At 42.3% G+C, this 21,852-nt stretch overlaps 1 protein-coding gene across 5 annotated transcripts in view; it reads right to left on the reverse strand.

Annotated features, from left to right (window-relative positions):
• The window catches only part of FMNL2 (formin like 2), a 274,074-nt gene that overhangs the window by 39,220 nt on the left and 213,002 nt on the right, over positions 1–21,852 (reverse strand). For all 5 annotated transcript variants that reach the window (XM_081142879.1, XM_081142875.1, XM_081142878.1 and 2 more), the window contains 2 exons: positions 21,291–21,367; positions 19,580–19,673 (listed from right to left, as the gene is read on the reverse strand). In XM_081142879.1, coding sequence (XP_080999005.1) covers positions 19,580–19,673; positions 21,291–21,367 — 171 coding nt within the window. The remainder of the gene's footprint in view (positions 1–19,579; positions 19,674–21,290; positions 21,368–21,852) is intronic.

Genomic DNA, 21,852 nt, shown 5'->3' on the forward strand with positions numbered 1-21,852 from the left:
GAATGAGAATCTTGACAGACAGAACTAGGAATCTGTGCTTTTAAAAAGTACTCATGGTACTTTGGACCAGCATTTGGGAAACAGTGGCTATCCAATATTAGACTAGCTCAGCGATGTTTGACATGTGTGCTGCAAGAATTTTTAAAACACGCAATACCTGACTATTTAGTCAGGGGCACTGACCTCTTTTCCCTTACATTGTCAAATAGAAAAAATGACAACAGTCAACACAACAATAGCTGTCTGGTGTGAATGAATAAAAATTATACCTATTTTTTTGTCAGACTGGCAAAAAATATAATTCAGTTTTTGGTGTGCCACAGAGTTTTAGAAATTAGTTTGTGTGTGCCATGAAATGCAAAAGGTTGAAAATTGCTGGACTAGCTGATTAAACCCTCCAATTAATTCAACCTGGAATTTAACAACACAACTAAAGAAACACAGTTACCGTAACTGGGTATCACAAGAAAGTAGCAGGGATTGGCCCACTGATCCTGCATAGCTACAATAAATAAGGTAATTCCAAAATAATCATGAATTGTGCCCAGAATTTTATATGGCTGAGGGAAGCACATGTGGGTGGCAACCAAACAAACGACTCGTGGCCTGTGGATAAAGAGAGATGGCATCAAGTTCAGAACAAGCAAGATTAATTTCATACTGGGATCCCAAAATCATTGTACTAGTCTGGTAGGCAGGACTGAAATAGACATTATGAAGAGCTTTGAATATATACAATATATTCATTTATTTAGAAATCAGTCATTCTGTCAACAGACAAATTCATGCTGAGAACACGTGTTATGAAACAGAAATACCTTTAATCTTCACCAAAAAAATAGACATAAATATCTTCCAATTTACAGCTCCTCTGAACTTGGTGAAAAGAACCCGAATGCGCAAAACAACATTTTTGCCAACATGGATGCCAGCTTCGGGAAACCTCGAAAGGAGGACCTGACTGACCACTCTCCTCGCCCACTGTAACCAGAAGGGCCCCTCCTCCAGCTCCATCCAGCCCTGCCTGTCAAGGTGCAGACAGACCGCTCACTGCTGCTGCCAACCCCCACCCTGCCTCAGGGTGTGCTTCTGACACTGCTCCAGAGGCCCCTGCATCCCTGCTGAAGCAGAGGAAGCATGCACACAGATGCACATTTGTTTCCACATCCTTGAGCAATCATTAAACAAGTGTATACTACGATCCTGCAGGAAACGGGAAGACATGTGTGGGGAAGGTTGGGAAAAGTCACGTCCACATTAAAGGACAGTCGTTGTGGCTCAGAGCTCACATCTGGACCTCCACACACACGAACAGGACACGCAAGGCTGAACGGGCTGCTTCTCTCCTTTGAAACTGGCCTTGTTTTAGAAAGTTGGTGACGATAAAAGGAATGTGAGACCACTGATGCTCAGTACTTTTCAGCATCCGCACATTGGGGATGTTCTCTAGGCCTTCATCCAAACGGACGTCAGAGCCGGAGCACCTCTGCACGTCCATTTTACTGCATGTTATATTTTGCTACATTTAACTTCCACCCGCCAACAAAGGAGGCCCAGACAATATATGATCTGAAAACTTTAAAGTGAAAAAATAATTGTACTATGTCAACTGAAATCTGTCATTTCTTGACTTTTATATTCGCTGGTATTTCCCAATCCCCCACTAGCTTTAACACCGATTTCCTGTATCAATACAGAGTAGTCGCTGGAAGAGGTCGGGAGGCAGCGGATGGAAGTGACGCGGCTGCAGGAAGGCTGAGCAGCAGGCTAAGAGGAGCCCCGTGGTGCACTGAGCCACTCCATCAGGCATCAGGCCTCCGCTCCAGCAGCCGGGGCTGCCAGAAATGAAGTCAAGCAGCAGAAAAATAAAAGTATATGCCCTGGAAAAGCAGGTACTCCACTGTAAACTTATGTTTACTACTATGAACTTATAAGGCATCCTCATTCATAAATCATTTATAGATCACTCTCGTGTGAATGAGTTCATGGACCCTGATGAACACAGTGTAAAGTGACAACGCTCAGGCTGGGGTCCTGGAGCAGACCTCAGTCGGCTAACACAGCCACCAATCCCCCCATATCTGTGCGGACCTAATACAGCCGGACGTCTCTGCACTTGAAGCTCTGACATTGATGGGGGTGAGGGCAGATGAGGGCAGAAATGGGACTGTGTGGAGTATTAAACAGGGGACCTTAAAACCTCACAGTGATCTTGTGTAACTCGAGAAACCTCCCTGGACTTTGGGTTTCACATCCATTAATTTGAGGGCCTGAGATTACACCCTTGGTTTTCATGGCCTGTTCTAGGAAGCCTTAAGGGTCAGAGAGGAACGCTTTGGAAGCTCCAAGAATGGGGGCATGCCAGGGAGAGGAAAAGCACAGATGAGAAAGGTTCTCAGGACTTCTATCCTCACTTACCCAGGTCTGCTTGATTATATGAGTTTCCTGGTAAGATTTCTTTTGGAAAAAGAAACTTTCATTGAAGGTTTCCATTGCTAATAAAAACTTGAAAAAAAATCCTCTCACTCTGTATCTTGAAGCTCTAAAATCCTAATTTGGCCTGGTAATATAACATGATATTCCCTAACTGGCCAGCCTGGAAACTCTACACAAGCCAAACTTAAAGAGACGCACTGGGCTATGCAGGCCCTGAGTAGCCAACGTAAGGGCCAGAGCACTAACTCACAGCATCTGGCCCACTGGTGCCGGTAAAGTAGATAAATCCTGCCCTGTCCAGATAAGATGGGCCACGCCTGGGACAAACAAGACACATTTTCACTTCAAGCAGGACTGAAGCAAAAAGCACAGCTTCTGCCAAAAGACAAGTCAACTCTGTTCTCTAACATCTGTGAAAGACATCTCTGAACACCGTCCCAAAGCATTTAAATAAATCTGGGGCCCTGGATGCCAGAGGGCTGGTGGTTTAAAGCACCTCTAAAGGTGGGCAGAGGTTTGGGGATGATTTCTCTAAAGGCTAACAGCTGGGAAAAGATGGTTTTACAAGCGCCTTGTAATAAAGAGTGTTATCTTGCTGGCCAGATGTTGAAATGAACAACAGATCGCCTGCCTTCAGTCACTTCTCTGTCCCCCTTCAAGGTCAGTGACTGTCTTTGGCTTCCCCCGGCAACAGCTCCCAGGACACCACACAAAGTTTGCAGCCAGCTTGAGGCCTGGCTCTTATGAGGTGGCTATAAAATACGCTCCTAGGTTAGTTATATAAAAATTAAAGGCCCCTTGCTTAAGTGTTTCCTTCTTGCCCTGTTGCCCGGCGCCTGCCTCAATGCTTCCTTTTTCCCTTCTCACAATAGGCCCCTGTGATGCACAGGGCTCCCTGCAGGAAGGCCGGCTTAGAGGCACAGTCCATTATGACTGATTAGACTGCCCTTCTTGGGGGCTGCCTGCAAATAACAGTTCTGTTTTCTTTTCAGGGTCACATGAAGTAAACAGCCATTTCACAGTCAGTCCTAGGTGAAAAGCATCTTTCACCTTCTGCTGAGAGCACTGGCAGTCTGAGGGCCCTGACGCCATCAGGGCCCGCCAGAAACCACTTCTCTGAGATGTTCTGCCGCTGCTAGGGGCCCATGATCGCTTTCCTCGAGGGGACCAGCCACTTCACGCCCTGACACCAAAGGGCTGCTGGGACAGAAGCAGATCGCTCCAACCTGGGGCTGGCTCTCCTGTCTCCTCCAGATTGGAAGGTGGAAATGTTCATCAAACCGAAGCAATCTGAAACTGAACACCCTTAACTCACTCCCCTGAAATAAAGACTAATGAAAGCTGAACAACTGAATGTATTCTACAATCCACAATTCAACCCTCCTCTCTCATAAATTAATAAAATATTTATGTCCATCTTGGACCAGTCATCTGATTATGAGCCAGAGGTTTCATCCACATAATGCTAAACACCCTTTTGAAAACACCACTTTTCCAGATGTTTCCAAATATCCAGATGTTTGGCACCAAGCACACGAAGCATCCAGATGACTGTTTTACTTTCCGTGCACATATTTTGCTGTACTGACTAAAGAATCCTGACGTAGAAGCAAAGGGCTAGTGAAATCCCCAAAGGATGACTTGTTGACACACCACACCTTAAATGAGAAATGCACTTTTATCACTTCCCTAAAAAAAGATGATCTTCATTAAATTCTAGAGAGTACGGCTCCACAATAACAATTCTTCATAAACAAAGAATTTCGTTCAGAAAAATATCTTTCAGAAATACTAATATATGACTTTATTTTTTTAAATTTTTATTTATTGATTTTAAAGGGAAGGAGAAAGAGAAACATCACTTTGTTGTTCCACTTACTTATGCATTCATTAGTTGACGCCTGTAAGTGCCCTGACCAGGGATCAAACATACAACCTTGGTATATGCCTAATATATGACTTTAATCTCTCTGGCTTCAAATGTAAGACTCACATCTCTTGGTCATCAGTAAGGACACATACAGATTCTTTCAGGCTTCATTTCCTACAGGGAAACCACAGTACCTTCTAGTTCTTCTAGAGAGACTGGTATTTTAAACAGCGACCAGAGAACTAAATAGCAAAGGCCTTCAGGCATCTCTAGGACAACTTATCAGTCAGGCCCCTCAAAAGTAGAAGGCCTAACACTGTCCTTTACTTCATTCATTTCTCCTCATGGCTTCGTCCTTTGAACATACCCAGTCTGGTCAAGCAAGCAAGAGACGGGACACAATGACACATCTGTGGTGGTCGTCACATGTTCACTAAACCATAGCAATAGCACGTGGTGGCAGCTGTTTACATCCTGTGCCATTTTCACCAACACAACTTGGGGCATGCTCAGGGGACAGATGTCAACCCATGCTAGCCTCATGCCTGAATCACAACAAATCAAATTAAATTGAACAAAGATGTGCTATGAATTGAGAGCCCTTGAAGACAAGGACTCTTTGTGAAATCAAAGATCTCAGTCCATAAACAGGCAAATGCCTAAAGTTTGTCCACTGCTCTCTCCTCTCAGTTCACATCCCCTCTACTGTCTTCTGTGCTCTGCTCCAATTCTGGGTCTCATCAGGAGGGCCTTGTTCTTAGCTACCTATAACTACTGCCACCAGCTCAAGATGACAGTAGACAAGGAATTCGAGCAGCAGTTCTTAAAAGTGTGGTCCTGGAACACCAGGCCCCTGAGGTCCTTTTACAGAATCTGTGAGGTCAAAACTATTTTTATAATAATAGTGAGATGTTGCTAGCCTTTTTCAGAATTAACAATGGCACTGGCGGTGCAAAAGCAACAGTGAGTGAATGAAACTGCTGGTGCCTCAGCACGAATCAAGGCAATGACATCGGGTTACACCAGCAGTCACTGTGTTCATCACAGTGGTGCACTCTCAGTTAAAACAGAAAAAGAAAAGAAGAAGCCAGTCTCACTCAAGAATACCTTTGATGATGCAATAAAAATTTAATTTTATTTAATCTGAACCCTTGGATACATTCTATATATTAATATTCTATATGATGAAATGGGAAGCCTGCATTAAGCACTTTTGCTGCATATTAAAATATGCTGTCATGAGGACAAGTGCTTCTATGATTGTGCTTCTAGTTGCAAAATGAATCAGCCACTTTTTCACACTTATTTAAATGAATGACTGGTAAACTACAATTATTCAAACATATATATTTGGCAGTTATTTTCTTGAAAATGAATGAAGGAGCCTTTTACTTTAAGGAAAACTACTGACAGTATTTGTTTCCAATGATGAAAATGAGCTTTCAAGCAAAAATGATAATTTTGGAAAACTTGTATCTACCATGAGCTTTAGAGTCTACCTATATTTAAAGATTATTCTGATGAGACTGGTGGTAATAATTAATGTGAGTTTTAAAAAAATATCGCATTATGAAATATGTTAATATTTAGAATATCTGGATAATTTAGTGAATCAGTATTTTCAGTGATCACTGCATGTTGTTATAAAATTGTACATTCATTCAAGATGCAAGATAAGCAAATAAATTTTAATGTAACAGAATACAAGAAGTTCATCAATATGGTTTCAGATTCCACTTTGCAACTAACCTTTAAGAAACTATTACCTGCCCAGCCAGTGTGGCTCAGCGGTTGAGCATTGACCTATGATCCAGGAGATTGCAGTTTGGTTCCCAGTCAGGGCACATGCCCAGGTTGCGGGCTCGATCCCCAGTGGGGGCGTGCAGGAGGCAGCCGATCAATGACTCTCTTATCACTGATGTTTCTCTCTCTCTCTCTCTCTCTCCCTTCCTCTCTCTGAAATGAATAAAGACATATTAAAAAAAAGAAAAGAAAGAAACTATTACCTTTCCTGTGTTTGTATAGTATAGTATCCAAAAAGAACATCCACTACTACCTGTAAATGCTGTTAAAATACTTCCTTCACATCTGTATATTTGTGTGGAGCTGGACTTTCTTCAACCAAAGCAACACAAGGGACTGAATGCAGAAGCAGATATGAGCATTCAACTATCTTCTATTAAGCTAGACTTTAAAAGATTTATGAAAATATAACATGATGCCACTGTTATGAACTGAAATGTGTCTCCACAAAATTCATGTTAAGACCCTAACCTGCAGTTCAACTGCATTTGGAAATAAGAGGTAAATAAGGCTATATTAGGCCATAGGATTGGGTTCTTATCCAATAGGATTGGTGGCCTTTTAAGAAGAGAAAGAGGGCTCTCTCTCTATAAGCACAGACACACACACACACACACACACACACACACACTCATGCACCCACAAACCCAGAGGAAAGGCCACCTCAGCACACAGTGAGAAGATGGCTATCTGAAAGCTAGGAAGAGAACCCAACCATCAGCTCCCATAACTGTGAGAAGAAAAATTTCTGTTGTGTAAGCCATCCAGTGTATGATAATTTGTTATGGCAGCCGAAGATGACTAATCGACTCTTCTGACTTCATAACCCACATAAACAAAAACTTTGGGGCGGATCCCTCAGTAATTTTTAAGAGTATAAAAAAGGAGTCCTGAGGCCAAAGATTTGAGAACTACCAGATTAGAGAATCACCTCTATTCTACAAAGATGACAAATTCTTAAAACCCAAAACTCGAAGAAGCAAATAAACACATTTCTAGTAGTAAAATTTCTTGCAAGATTGTTGGGGAGTCGACCACACAATATAAAGACCAACCACACCTGCCATCTCTCCACAGAAATGAAGTCACGCCATTCAGAGACAGATCAGGTCTCCCTATTAGAAAGGAGCCCTCCATCAACTAAGGTAGGGGAAAAGACTTCCCTCCCCTTCTCATGTTTAACAAGGCCAGGGACAATCCCTGGCACTGACCAGGTTGGGCAGCAGCCGCTCCTAACTGTCTCTGGCTGTCTCTGGGATGTGCCCACCTCTGTCCCAGGGAAGTTCATTGTAAGACCAGATATTCTTTTCCTAAAGCCAAGTGAACATTAGATTCCAAGCAAAAATATGAGAGAAATGCAGACAGTTCTCTCCCATGTGGTCTACAGGATATGCTTCCCAAAGTTCAGGGAGAATCAGACTCAGTGAATTCACCCAAGTAAACAGGTATATCCTGGACCATCTGAAACGCTATATACTATCAAACAACAGAGAACAAAGAGACCAACAACAACATGATGATCGTCTTCTACCAATGGACTAAACGCGTCCTCGCCCACCACACAGGATACACTATCTCCTACTTTTACCCCTATTCCTGGAAAATGCTTCAACACGGAACATTCAGTGTTGTTCTTAGCGGTAGACCAGTAAACCTGGGATACCACATGCGTGGCTGGTGGGAAAGGAGCCCTCATTTTCCGCGGCCCAAACCAAACTGCTGCAACAAAACAGAGCCACAGCTCATGTTACCACGACTGGCCATTTCCAGCCTCCAGTGACGCAGAGTGGAGGGGGACCCTGGCAGACTGTCCTTCGTCAACTGTATGATCAAGGGTGACTGGCGGTGGTTGTGGGGCTGTAATTGGGAACCACTGAGCCAGTTTCCTCTACTGTGTATTTCAGTCAGTTGTCGCGAATGAAATCTAAGTATGACTATATATCCCTGGCAGACTGATGTATAGAATGAAAGAGCTGGGCGGGGGCCACACACACCACTGTGGTGACAGGAATAAAGAATGGCGCTGAACTACAGTGGGCAGAACAGAGTCTGGGTGTGAGTATGACGGAGGAGCCGGGAAACGAACCACCTTCACAATGACAACAGGACAGCTCTGTCTTTCCAACTCTGCGCAAGCCGGGGACATGTTCACGCACAGGCCCTTGCTGGTGGCGGGCACCGACAGTGTGCCCAGCACACCCAGCTCACTTTCTGCTTGTGGAAGCAGCAGGCTGCTTTGACACACTGCAGATTTTTAAATGAGACTTGGGTTTAGAGACCGATATAGCCGTTTCTGGGTGGTTATGAAGGGAACTAGGAACTGAAGTCACCATGTAGTCTAAAATCACAGTGATCTATTTTTATTTTAAATGTGTTACTATCCTACCAACTGGCCTTGGACACAATCCTTTTTGGCCTTGTTTATAAATTTTTGTACCTATCACTTTTTTTTTTAATCTAGATACCTTGTTTTTATATTTGCAGTGAAAGAAGCACTTAATCCTTTTTAGATGTAACTATTTGAATATTTATGCATAATACATAGAATACACAGGCACGTGGAGACAACAATTTATGCAGAAACATAAAACTCTAGACTTGGAAGGGATATACAGACCGTCTGACTAACTTGTCACCTAACGCAGGAACTTGCATCACGAGATACCAGACCCTCCTGGTATCCTCTCATCTTCCGGACTATCCATGTGTTGTGTGCTGGACTCTTCTGAGCATCCTTTAATCCATCCTAGCCTGGCCGCCTTACTCTTCTGGACTGGCACCCCTGTGAGTTCCCCATCTTAGTTACAATCCCCTTTTCTACTTGGATTACACACACACACACACACACACACACACACACACGCAATCCCTAATCACCTCTGTTTAAGCCTGTTTTCTCATCATGGTCTCCAGAACTGAAAATCTAATGTTGGACACTTTACCATCACTAAAAAAATATGAATTTAATAAAAAACAAAGCTTATTTCCTTCAGTTGAAAAAATTCCCAGGTCATATTTGTTCACTGTTGTTGAACTACTTTCTTTCTAATTAAATGTACACAATTTGAACAAATTCTTACTCTTCTCTTATATCCGTCCCCATATTCAGTGGATCGGCCCGTCTCTTGCTTACTTTTCTTCAACTTTGTGGATGTGTATCCATTGTCATGGCCACAAAGGTGGTCCAGGGCCCAGTCGTGTGGCATCTGAAACAGCTATCTTCTAAACTCCTGCATCTCCTTCCTCTGATGTATTTTATGCAGAGCATAAACTTACTATAATTACATAAAATGTCCTTCTTAGACTTCCACAGAATCAAATGGAATAGATATAAAAGCACTTCATAAACTGCAAAGTACTTCATAACTATTAGTTGCTTCCCTTTCCCTTTTCTTTTCCCACCTACTTTTATCTAACTTCCAGTTGAGATTTTTTCTTAATCACGAGTTTCAAATCTCTCCACTATCCCTTTCTCAGCAGCTCCATCATGCTTGCCTCCCGCCGTGCTTTATTCTGTGACGCAGGGCCCAGTCAGGAGTTTTCCTTGGCGACCAGCACATTTATTCTGACTTACGCTGCTCTGAGGCAGGTTTCATGCAAATCTCTTCTGCTCCCAGAACTCCCCCCACCAACCAAATCAAGTCTTCCTTCCTTTATAATCTTGCTCAAGACCTATCCGCTCTCTGTGGGCCTTAAAAAACAGCACAGTTTGTCCTGAATTTTACTAATAATTTCAAACACTCCAATAATCTACCCAATCTATAACTGTTCCAAAGGGTCTGCTTTTTGGTGAAAAGTTGAGGGTGTGTATGAACATGTGTAGAAAGTGCTTAGTATGTGAAAACATGATATATATAAGGATGATTCTGAGCCTTGGGGTTCAGAACATGGATCTGGGTAAAAATCCCAAGGTTGCCATTTCCTAATGTACGTCAGTAGACCTATTTGCTCTGAATCTCTCTTTCCTTATTCCTACTTCATAGGGTAGATCTCAGAAATAAAGTAACATACACAACCCTGTTGACACTCAACAAGCAATAATGGTGGCCTTATTACTTCTATATAAGTACAAGCCTTTTTTTGTACATGACATCAAGTTACTGGCTAATGTTTACAACCTAAAATAAAATAGATTCACAAACTCTGTTCATGTTTTCTTTCTGAAGATGATTGTCTTCTAGTTTAAAATAAGCCAAGCAAACAAAACCCTTATGTATTGGCTATGAAGCCTGAATAAATAAAAATGTGCTTATGTTTTACAGGTATTTAAAATTCAAATGAAATCTGAACTTCACTCACACAGGAAATCAAGCTCAATGAGCAAATTCATTGGCAATAATACCTAAAACTTTAGTTTAAATTACAATAGGGAATAAAAACATAAATATAAGCACAATTATTAAAGTTCTGAATTACTGTCTTCTTATTGTTAACTTCAGCAGACATTTGGTCCTTAACTAAGTATCTATTAAAGTCAGTCCTGCATTTCTCAAGGTGACAGAAACTTTTGTGGGACAAAATTATATACCTTTTATTTTCTGTCAAACTCTCCTAATCTTAGAACAGTGCTTTTTCCATGGTAAGAAGTATATCTGTCCAACCACTCCTTAGAAGCTCCAAAGAATTTTGATTTTGTTTATTCGCTCTGAAGAAAAAGGTAGTAATGACCAGTGCCTTTATTTTTGGAGACATGTTACACAAAGATAACTAACTGAGCATCTTTAGAAAAGACAAGAGAAAGTTAGTCATATGAAATGCTACTAGAAGGAAAAATTTCACTCCACACAACAGGGACATTTAGCCATGTAAGACATGATGTTACTCCCCAAACATTTCCAGCAAGAGAAATAAATGCACACACAAAACAGAAGCAACACCGCCCCTCCAAACCCTTTCATTTGTTTCCCTTTAGGGTTGTCACTATTCGGAAGTACATACTTAGGCTGTTATTTATAATACACGCATACACGCAATATATTTACACATATATGCATACTTACGACATGTACGTGATTTATCTTATTCTTTTCCTAGCTAACATATCTAGCAAAAGCATTTTCCTATTTTAACGGCTTTATTTCAACCCAGAAGCTCATCTAGTAAGATGCTTAATAGAGCCCTGGGCCTAGAGCTTAACCACTGCTTAGCACTGGACTTAATGACCACTAAAATAACCTATAATCCGGAATTATTTAACATTTTAAAACAATGACTTCTGTTTTTACTTTAGAAATGAACTACTAGCCCGGCTGGGCGTGGCTCAGCGGTTCAGCACCAACCTAGGATCCAAGAGATCAGGATCCAGGAGACTACTGTTCGATTCCCGGTGGGGGCACATGCCCGGGTTGCGGGCTCGATCCCCAGTCGGGGGCGTGCAGGAGGGAGCCGGTCAATGACTCTCTCATCATTGATGTTTCTATCTCTCTCTCTGTCCCTCTCCCTCTCCCTTCCTCTTTCTGAAATCAATAAAGATATATTTAAAGTAAATAAATAAATAAAAGAACAGCTAAAGAATACTAAAGTAGCCCCGGCTGGTTGGAGCATCGTCCTGGACACCAAAGGGCCACAGGTTCGATTCCTGGTCAAGGCACATACCCCGGTTGCAGGTTCAATTCCCAGTTGGGGCGAATATGGGACCGACTAATGTTTCTCTTTCTCTCTCCCTCTCCCCCTCCTCTCTCTAAAATCAATAAAAAGTATCCTCAGGTGAGAATTAAAAAAAGAAAATACTAAAGTATACTTAAGTCCCAAGATACTGACTTTTTAAAAAGGTCCTTACTGTTCAGTCAAGGTGGAGTGAGGGAGAAAAGGAACAGGGAGGCAGCGCTTTCGTATAGGAGAAAGAAACCCAGGGGACCCTAAAAAGACCTTTAATATGACGCTGGAGACATAAACTCCAGAATGGGAACTGAAAACTCGCATTATTCTAACGTGTTTTTGGACTTGGTGATGATATTACCGCAGCTGTAAGAGCTCAGACTCTAGCTTCCTCATCAACTCACAGCAAGCGCTTCCTACCACCCTTCCGTACCCCACAACCTCACAACCTCACAACCCCTTACAGCCAGGGCCCCGCGGGCCCAGGGAAGGCCCCAAGCCCGGCGCCCGGCCAGCGCGCTTCAGATGCCCTGCGGTCTTCGAGCAGCACACAGCTCACTGCTTCCTGGTCTTCCATTATCGGCCCAAATACGAAACGAGGGCGCATATGCCAACTGTCTTACAGTTGGCAAAGGGCACGGGTTTCAGAAATGGCATTTTTACATGAGCAAAAATAACAAGCAAGCAACACCCTGGGTTGTTGTTTTTTTAAGTGTCTGCTATGAATACACAGAAAGCAAGGCTCCCTGCTGTAAAAAACTGCACTCAGGCTCATAGGGGGGAGGGAGGGTCGGTCTGATTAAAGTCAGGTTGAAAAGTGAAGCATCTCTGCGAATGTTCGCCAGCCACCACAATAATCTCATCTGTCCCGGCTCCCACTCTCCTCTTGCACTTCCCCTTTCTTTCCCTATTTTTAAGCTGCTCCTGGCCCACATCAAAGGAAAGGCCTGAAGATGTTAGAAGTGAATGAATACAGCAGCTGAGGGAGCAGATGGCCGTCAGTGAAAGCAGAGGCCCAAGGAATGAGAAATATGAATGGCAAAATTTCCGAAACCAAGCTCAGACCCTGACCACACCCTGCTCTGTCCAAGTGACCTCATGCCGAGCTCACTGCCAACTGACTTTTCTTTTGCTATGTTTCCTTTGTTGCTTTCTTGTCATTCTCACCCAAGGATATTTTTCTATTGATTTTTTGAGAGAGTAGACGGGGGTGGGGGGGGTGGAGGAAACATTACCGTGAGGGACACAATGATTGGCTGCCTCTCCCATGCACCCTGACAGGAGCCAGGGATCCAACCTGCAACCCAGGTAAGTGCCCTTGACTGGGAATCGAACCCACAACCCTGCGGTGCTCAGGGAGGACACTCTAACCACTGAGACACACTGGCCAGGGAACCAACTGACTTTTGGAGCAAAAAATATAACCACCATTTCTTTACCAACCAAGAGAGGCCATCTAAACAGCCGATGCTTGGAGAAGATCGGGGAACATACTTTCTACCACTTCTCCTTGCTCCCTTTAGGCTACAGGGCTCTGTGAAGACTGGAATAAGCAATGAGGCTTTTTCCTGATCTGCCCCTAAATTCCTATCCCACCTTTTCTCTTCCCACACCCTGCTCACTTGAAGACTGGAGATTCAAGGTAAACTAAAGTCCCTGAAGCTTTATTAAGCTGCCACCTTCCTTGTATAAAATGACGTGTCTCCCTGGTGTGGAAGGCTGAACAGGGGCCTCCACAAAGATGTGCATGTCCCAGTCCCTGGAACGTGGGGATATTTACCTTATATATAAAAGTGACTTCTCGGAGATTATTAAATTAAGGATCTTGAAATGTGGAGGTTATCTTGGATTATCTGAGTGGGTCCAAATTGAGATTTCAACGGCCATTAAAGGAAGGTGGCCAGAAAAGGCTACAAGCCAAAGAATGCTAGCACCTTCTAGAAACTGAAAGGCAAGCGAGGGGACTCCCCAGGAGAATGCCACCCTGTTGACTCATTTTATATGTCTGACCAACAGATCTGTAAGATAATAAATTTGTGTTGTTTTAAGCCACTAAGTTTGTGGCAAGTTGTTATAGCAGCAACAAGAAACTAACATACCTGGTTCGCTTTTCTCCATCCTAAACTCAGCTCAAGAACACGTTCCTACAGAAAGCCTACCCTGAGAGCTCCTACCTCACCTGCCCTCATTCCTCTACTTCCTCTTAGCTGCTGCTCCTCCTTGCAAAGCACTGACATTTACCTTTATAGAGCCTAGTAGTATAACCTGTGAAATATTTATGTCTCCTTAACCAGACTGGAATGCTCTTTCTTAAAGGTAGGGCCTATGTCTTACCCATTTTCTTTTTTCCAGTGTGTATCAATGTTTCAGACACAGAGGGGCATGCAATACTCATAAAATTTCTTCCAGTTAGCATGACTCATCCCTTAATGATCAGCAGCCCCCACTTCCTTACTAGACAATAAAGACAAAGATGCTAAAGAAATAACTAGTTCATTACCAGGGGCTCAGAAATCCTATGTAAACAGCTCCTTTCTCCTCTAAACAAGCTCTCAAAATGATCTGCCCATAGTACACTGGCTTAAAGAAAGTAGTAACCATTCTTTCTACCTCCAATGAAAAAGTTCATAAAGCCAAGTACTGGGTTGAGTGAAAAAGAGAAAGTAGAAGAGGAACAACGAGGGATATACTGGTGTTTCTCAAAAAGTTATTGAGGTGCCCTGGCCAAGTAGCTCAGTTGGTTAGAGCGCCATTCCGATATGCCAAGGTTGCGGGTTCGATCCCCAGTCAGGGCATATATAAGAATCAACCAATAAATGTGTCTTCCCTCTCTCAAATCAATAAATAAAATTTTTTAAAAAATTATTGACCATGAATTGTATTTTCCAAAAATCACCACAGCAGTCTCTCCAACTCCATGTTCTTCTGCACTGTGACCCTTACACTCCACCATCAAGAAGTGAGGTCATTATCTTCCCCTTTGCATCTGGGTTGACCTTCATGATTCACTTGTAACCAACAGATACAGAAGTGACACTGATGTCTTCTGAGATGAGCTAAAAAGACATGTTGCAACTTCTGTCCCTTTAAATGTCTGCTCTCCCAAAGCTCTTCCCTGTTCACTCCTTCTGGGAAGCCAGCTGTGATGCTACGAGAAGCTCCAGCCACGTGGAGTTCTGCCTGGAGGCACTGTGGTTGACAGGCTCCACTGAGCTCAGCCTTTGAGTCATCACAGCCCAGAAACTAGACAGATGAGTGAAGCCTTCAAATGAATTCCTGCCTCTAGTCAATCAGATCTTCCCTGATGAGGCCCTGAAGGCGACAGAGCAGGGACAATCAACCCTGCCACGCCAAACCTGACTTCCTGATCCACAGAACCTATAAGCCTAATAAAACCAAGTTTGACGTAATTTATTATACACAAGCAATAACAGCAACAGTTAATAAATGGTCCAAAAAATCATTACTGTGACTTTGCTTCCTGATCCTAGGAAGACGGACTGGCTAGCGAAGGGTCTCAGTGAGTTAGTATAATCTAATGCTGGCCTGACATGGCGAAATACACACATGCTCTAGAACTGTGGCTCCATAGTTTGAGATTTGAAAGAACACAATGCTCATAGTTCAATGAGAGACTGGGAGGAAAAATGTGCCCTTCCCTCCACGTTGAAAATTTTACCACTGAAGGGATTATCCGATGGTCTTGTGCTGGATTTATAATGCTACAGCCACGAATGTTCAAGAGGTTAGATTAGATGGGATTAAACTCAGAGGGATGCTGGAAGGACACCAAAATGTCTGCTCTCCTTCCTGCCCAATTTGGTCCACTGTAAATAAAACTTGACAGGCTTTCTTAAATCAACTTAATAACGTGTAGCACAAATGCTTTCAGATGCCCAGTAGCTAAACCACATCAGCTTTCTGAGGAAGCCTTCTAGCAAGAGGCGAAAATAATAATGGATGCTGCCAAGAGTGCCGTGCACAAGAGAGCTGGTGGCCTTGAGTGACTCACTTCACAAGGCCCCATCTATCTATACTGGAAGGTCAGAGTGGGAAGGAGTGGGGCCTTTAATAACCAAACTCCGGCCTCAGACTGATTTGTGAGAGCCAGATGCTGTCATGTTGGAAGCAGATGAGAACACAGTTATAATCGATCTGGAATCCTGATGAATTCCAGGTGCACGTCCCAGCAGCCTGGGGGAGCTGGTAGCTCAGAGCCCTCAGACGGTTTTATGACTGTCATAGGAGGCTATTCTGTTCTACAGGGCCTCAGGACTTTTTCCCTCTGATTTCAAATGGGAGAATTTTTTTTTTGCCAGAGTTTTGGAGACTCTCAAAGGCAATTTCTCAGCTATATCAAAGAATATAATGGAACTAAGTAAGAAGACCAAAAAAAGTTGAGGAGAGCAAGGTCAAGATAGGAGGTTCCTAAGAAAATTGGATTAAATATAGTGTTTATAACTCTCCAGTGGGGCAAGTTGATGTCCTTAACCCAGTAAGTACAGTTTTATGACCCAGTGGATAGCTAGTCATGGTCCATATCATTTGAGAGAGAAGAAAAAGCATGGCTAGAACCCCAAACAGTTTCCTGGTGGCCAGGCATTAAGGGCCCAGCATGAGGGCCTAGCCACGTCTGAGGCACACCTGCCGGTTTGCCAGGCCTGTTTCTCCACACCCTCCAATCAGCCCCTTCCTCTTTATGGTAGAGTCAGTTTCTTCTTGCAGACAAGACCCTGAACTACTGCAAACACCAAAGGAATGGCCTTTCCTTCCAAATGTCTTTTTTGCCCCTGTCTGGTAGACTAAATGCTCAAAAATATACATTGCCATGCAACTAAGGAAGGCCACATTTAAGGAGCCTGGTGATATGTCTTCCATGTGGCTAAACCAGTCAATAAAAACAAACATCACTCCTTGTTCTCATCCTGGTCCTCAATTCAGGACCATAAATTTTCATAAGGCGATGTTTCAACACCAAAACCATCCGGATGCATTAATTCCCTTTATTTGAAAAAAATTTTTTTAAAGAAATAGAATTCCAGGACAATAATGGCTGACGACAGGTTAATTTTCATCTGCTCATTACCACACTCACCTGGTCAGGTATGTCACAGACCATGCCCGGTACAAGTCTGCCATCGGAATTTATGTAACTACAACTCATTTATCACCATACACACTGAGGCCCCAACCCCCACACCCACCAAAACTCAGGCCTTGGGTCAATATTCTTACCACCATCAGGTATCATTAAGTTACAAGTGCTTCCTATTCTCCTAAAACATGTACTTCAGATATTATAAGACACTCAGCAAGATTCTTTGAAGAAAGAAAGAAAACCAAACTCATTGGGATTCTGAATATTAACTGAAATATGAGAAAGTGATAGAATCATACATAAAAACCTATCAAGAGGTAAAAGATACCTTCCTTCTGTTTACATTCAAATTAAGGAGTGGTGATCAAATAGGACAGAATGGATTCATTTGCTCAGGAAATAGAGGGGGAAAATCCTGCCATATACATATGATATGCGGTCTTTAAATTTCCTTTTAGCATCCAGTGCCACGCTGCAGCAGTGAGCTCGACTGTACTCTATCAACGATCCAAGCACAAAGGGTCTGGCTACTCTAATGCATATTACTTTATGCAAAAATAAATACTGATGCCTGGCACTGAAGTCCACCACCACTATACCCCATTCCCCACTGCAAAAGCAGGGATCGCGCCTCCATCCTTCTGAAGGAGATGAATGGAATCCCAGTTTACTAAATGGAATAAAAAGCTTTAAAAGCAACCTTCTTGAGGGCAAGACTCCTCTGGGCCTCCTCCCTGGTCTCCTGGTACCTGGTATGGTGCTCTCGCAGCCAGGGGACAGCTCAATAGGTATTACTCACTGACCAAAACCCAATTTGCACCGGCGCCTGAGATCATAGAACAACTCCTCCTAATCAGAAACAGCTGGCTCCCAAACCACCCTAAACCCAGAAGATTCCAATGACATTTTGGCTAAGATTACAGAAAACACCCTTCACTGTGATGTTCACGGGGGAGAAAAAAAGATCCACTCACATAAAGATAGGAAAAAGGCAGGGATGTAAAAGATGGGGGGCTGAGTGGCATTACATTTAAAAAAACAAACAAACAAGATCAGTACAAAAACACTGCTTTCACCCTAAGACTAAACAGGTAAATAAATTGATGCTTTTGTGACCTATCCGTAGAATAAGGTTTCTCAGAGACGTGCTCGGGCCCCTCCTCACCCCCGCGGCTATGGGAATCGCCCCTTTGCTTATTCGGCCGCACGCGCACCGTGGCTGAGGTTACTGCAGGCACCAGCACACGCACAGCCAGCTCTGTCCCTGTCCCTTCTCCCGCATGGCACAGTTGCTTGCCAATGAAAATGCCTGCCCAACGAGAGTCAGAACTTAAACACCCCCCATTACTCACAAGTAATTACAGAAATGAGGCAGGTTTTAGTTACAGCTCTAAATATTCAAAGTCAAAATTCATCAGTTCTCATCACGACTAGCCAGTTATTAGATGTAGAGTCCGATTACTTTTTTTCAACAAAGTACATGTTAACAACACCCTACATGCCTAAGCCATATACGATTCTGACACCAGATAGCTAAAACTCAACTCTGCCAGTGTTCGCGGGCCTTCTATGCATAAGAAAGACACTCTAGCTTACCTAAGAAAAACCAAAATTAACATCCGTCTCAGGAATTGCTGACTTTAATTAATATTGATTCTGTACAATTACAATTTTAGGACATAATTTGACCTGTAGTATAATCAGGTGCTTGTTCTGTGGCTCATAACAAAGGTCACTGATAACTGTATAGTAAGTGCTTCTAGCATGAAAAGATTTGCTATGTGATATGTCCAAAGGAGGCAGGGTGGGAGGAATGGCTCCAAGGTCCTGTCTAGCTCAGTGTTTCCCTCAGGAGATTCACACAGAACTGGATCCAAACGTCACTTGAAACGAAGTTCAGAATAAGGAACACGAAATCCTGGTCCTGCCTCTGTCCCTTACCTGGCTATGTGACCAAGGGAAAACAGTGTATGTGGAATCTTATTCTTCTATAACAGGGAGATATTAATATTAGCCTCACAGATGTTCTTATAGAATCCAATGATTTCCTGGGTGTGCCAGGCACAGCCCCTGGCCAATGGTAGGTCTTCAATGAATACCGACTGGGCTCTACTCCAGAGGCCCCAGGAAAGATGGGAGTTTGAAAGTTGCTCTGAGATCTGGATTTTAATCTAGCTTGGGTTATAATCCAGAAGCATCTGGAATCAATGGGATTGCCAGAAAAGGCACAACTTGGCTGAGGCTCCCATGGTAACCTGGGGCTCCAAGTGACTTCAATTACTTTTGCAATGTCTCACCTCAAAGCAGCCTCAGATGTTGGGCACATACTAAGGGAGCTAACAGGCACTCTCCTGGGCCACATATATTTGATAAGTTTTTCTTACCACCCAGCAAAGTAATGGTCATACATATGATTTGAGGATAATAACTATGATGAAAGAGTTCATGAAATTTATATGGTGGATGCTCAAGTATCAACCATAATGAAAACCACATACATTTAACAAAACCTGTTTTCAAATTGGCTAGTCCATGCTCTCCAAAGGAAAATGAGCACTGCAAATAGTTTTTAACTTTTCTTGGAAATGAGACACCATTCCACTTAAGCAATTTAGACTAAGTTCATTACTACTCCCTCACTGACGTCTTAGAAAAGTAACTATTATACCCCCTCGGCCCTAGAATAAATAAAAAGATTAAATCATTCTATTCAAAGATGTCCAAATAGAAGATGTTTGTATGAGGATTCCTTTTAAAGCTGAAAAGTATCCTACCTCCTTAAAGTTGTCAAATGCTGATAAAATGATTTCATGCCCGCCTCTGACAAGACAAACGGCTGCCAACAGTTCCAACACAAGGGCTTTTGTTCTGTCAAAACAAGAAGAAAAAAGAAAATCACAAATCAGTGAAAGAGACAATATGATCAGCTGTTCCTTTCTTCCAAGATCAATATAATTAAATATTAGTCCATATATGTTTTTTAAACTTTTACTAAGGTATAGTTATACTAAAGTACATATTTTTTAAAGTTTTACTTATCTCTATAGTATGTAATTTATCTCAGGTAGCAAATCTGGAAGGCATCTTTACCACTCTCTAAGTTACAAATTACTCACTAATGAAAATTCTGGAAAGATTAGTCTTTTAGTCCCGTCATCAGATGACTCAGTACAGTGTGGCTGAAACAGTTTTATTAGCGAGCTAAAGACAATAGGGAACTTGGGAATATTCAGGAAAACAAGCCACTAGTTACATATTGTCTCTGGTTTTAGAGTCAGAGATATAACATTTACCAACAAAGTTGAAAATCAATTGAAATTAATGTCCTACGTTTCATATCTGTTAATTTGCACACGGTGCCATAAAAATCCCCTATGACAATGCAAGTTTCCATCGTTTCTTCTTCTTCTGCAGGAGATCTGAAAGGAGCTCGATTTCAGCTCTACTAATACGAGAATATTTTCTGTGACTCAAGGAAAGAAAATAAAACTGTCTGAAATATTTTTAGAAGGACAACCTAGAGATACATTCCAAGTTTTTTAACACAATATCAAGGACAGCATTGTTTTTTCATCATGAGATGACTTCAGTGTTTCATCATTTTCTGGAGTAAAAGCTATTACGGACCTCTAAACAAAGACCTTTCTGATAACCCACAGTGTCAATTATCTTAAGGAAAATGAACAGTGACCTCCCTGTGGGGGGAAGGCAGGAACACAGACGCAGGGCCACTTGGGATCCTAGCAATCCAAGGAAGCAACACAAGATGCAAAAGCTTTAATCCAGGGAAGTTTGAAATAATAATATAAACATGGTTTGCATCCCAATCCAAATCAGAAAGGATCTAATTCATAAGCAGATTTCTTTATCTGAAGTAACAGTTTTCAGATATGTATTCTAAAAGGGAGTAACATTTCGAATGCAGAATGCCTCAACAGAGTGTCAAGCACATTAGAATAACTAAAATAAACTGATGAGGGCAGGCTTCTAGAAGTAATGTGATGGGAACAATACATGGCACTGCCCTTTATAGAAAGTGAGTAGAAAGTGAAAACTGCAGGCACAGTTGTTGTTTTGTTTGTGTTTCTTTGTTGTTGTTTGGTAATAAAAGCTACATATCTAAATATTGCAAGTGAAGCATGGACAAGAGATTGTGGTTCCAGTTAGCCTTCGGCAATAGCTGGTGTAGCTAAGTCTGTATCAGTACTGACAACCTCATGCTCTCCACTAAATTTTACTAAATTTGCAAGGATGCTGAGAACTAGGCCTCAAAAGGCATCGAAGCTTAAAAAGAAGAGAGAAGGGCTAGAGTTGTCACCACATGTAAGAATGTAGCTTAGCTGGTCTGCATAGCCAAGGTGTCCACTGGCAATCTTATTTCAGAGTCGCACTTGCAAGTTTCCAAACTCTAACTCAGTTAAGTGTTAACTAGCTCTCTGCTTTCCCTAGTTAGATTTAGATTTGTACATTACAAATCAAGCTTACCTTGGATTCTTGTTGTTCAAGCTTAGTGCAATCTCATTGACAGCATGTGGATGGGACATGACCATGTTGAAACCATACTGAAATTAAAGGGGGTGGGGGGAGACAAAGCATTAGGAGTCAGCCTAGGGATTGTCAATGTTAATAAGTTTAAACAAAACCCTGAAGTTTCTACCGAATGTAAATTCTACCATCATAAATGCATTTATGTCTCTAGTACATCAGTATCTGCACATATTTCCCAGAAAAATTTCAGGAATGATGCTACTATCAAGGGGCCCTATTTCATTGTTTATGAGTGAACTACATGTTTTTCTTTATTAAAATGGTGAAAAAGCTCCAAACCAGTGATTCTCAATCCTGGCTGCTTATTAAAATCACCTGAAAGAGTAAACAAAACAAAACATTGACTTTTATGCACAGGACCCTGTCATCTGAGCATTCTTACAAACTTTCAGAGTGGTTAGCCAGGGTTAATAACCACTGCATCCAGTCCCTTCTCTGCGCCACAGCGAACAGGACCAAAAGCCCAAGAAAACGTGTGCTGCTCTGAGGCATGTTACCT

The sequence above is a fragment of the Miniopterus schreibersii genome, assembly GCF_964146895.1.
Source record: "Miniopterus schreibersii genome assembly, chromosome: 7".
In the NCBI taxonomy this organism is placed as follows: domain Eukaryota; kingdom Metazoa; phylum Chordata; class Mammalia; order Chiroptera; family Miniopteridae; genus Miniopterus; species Miniopterus schreibersii.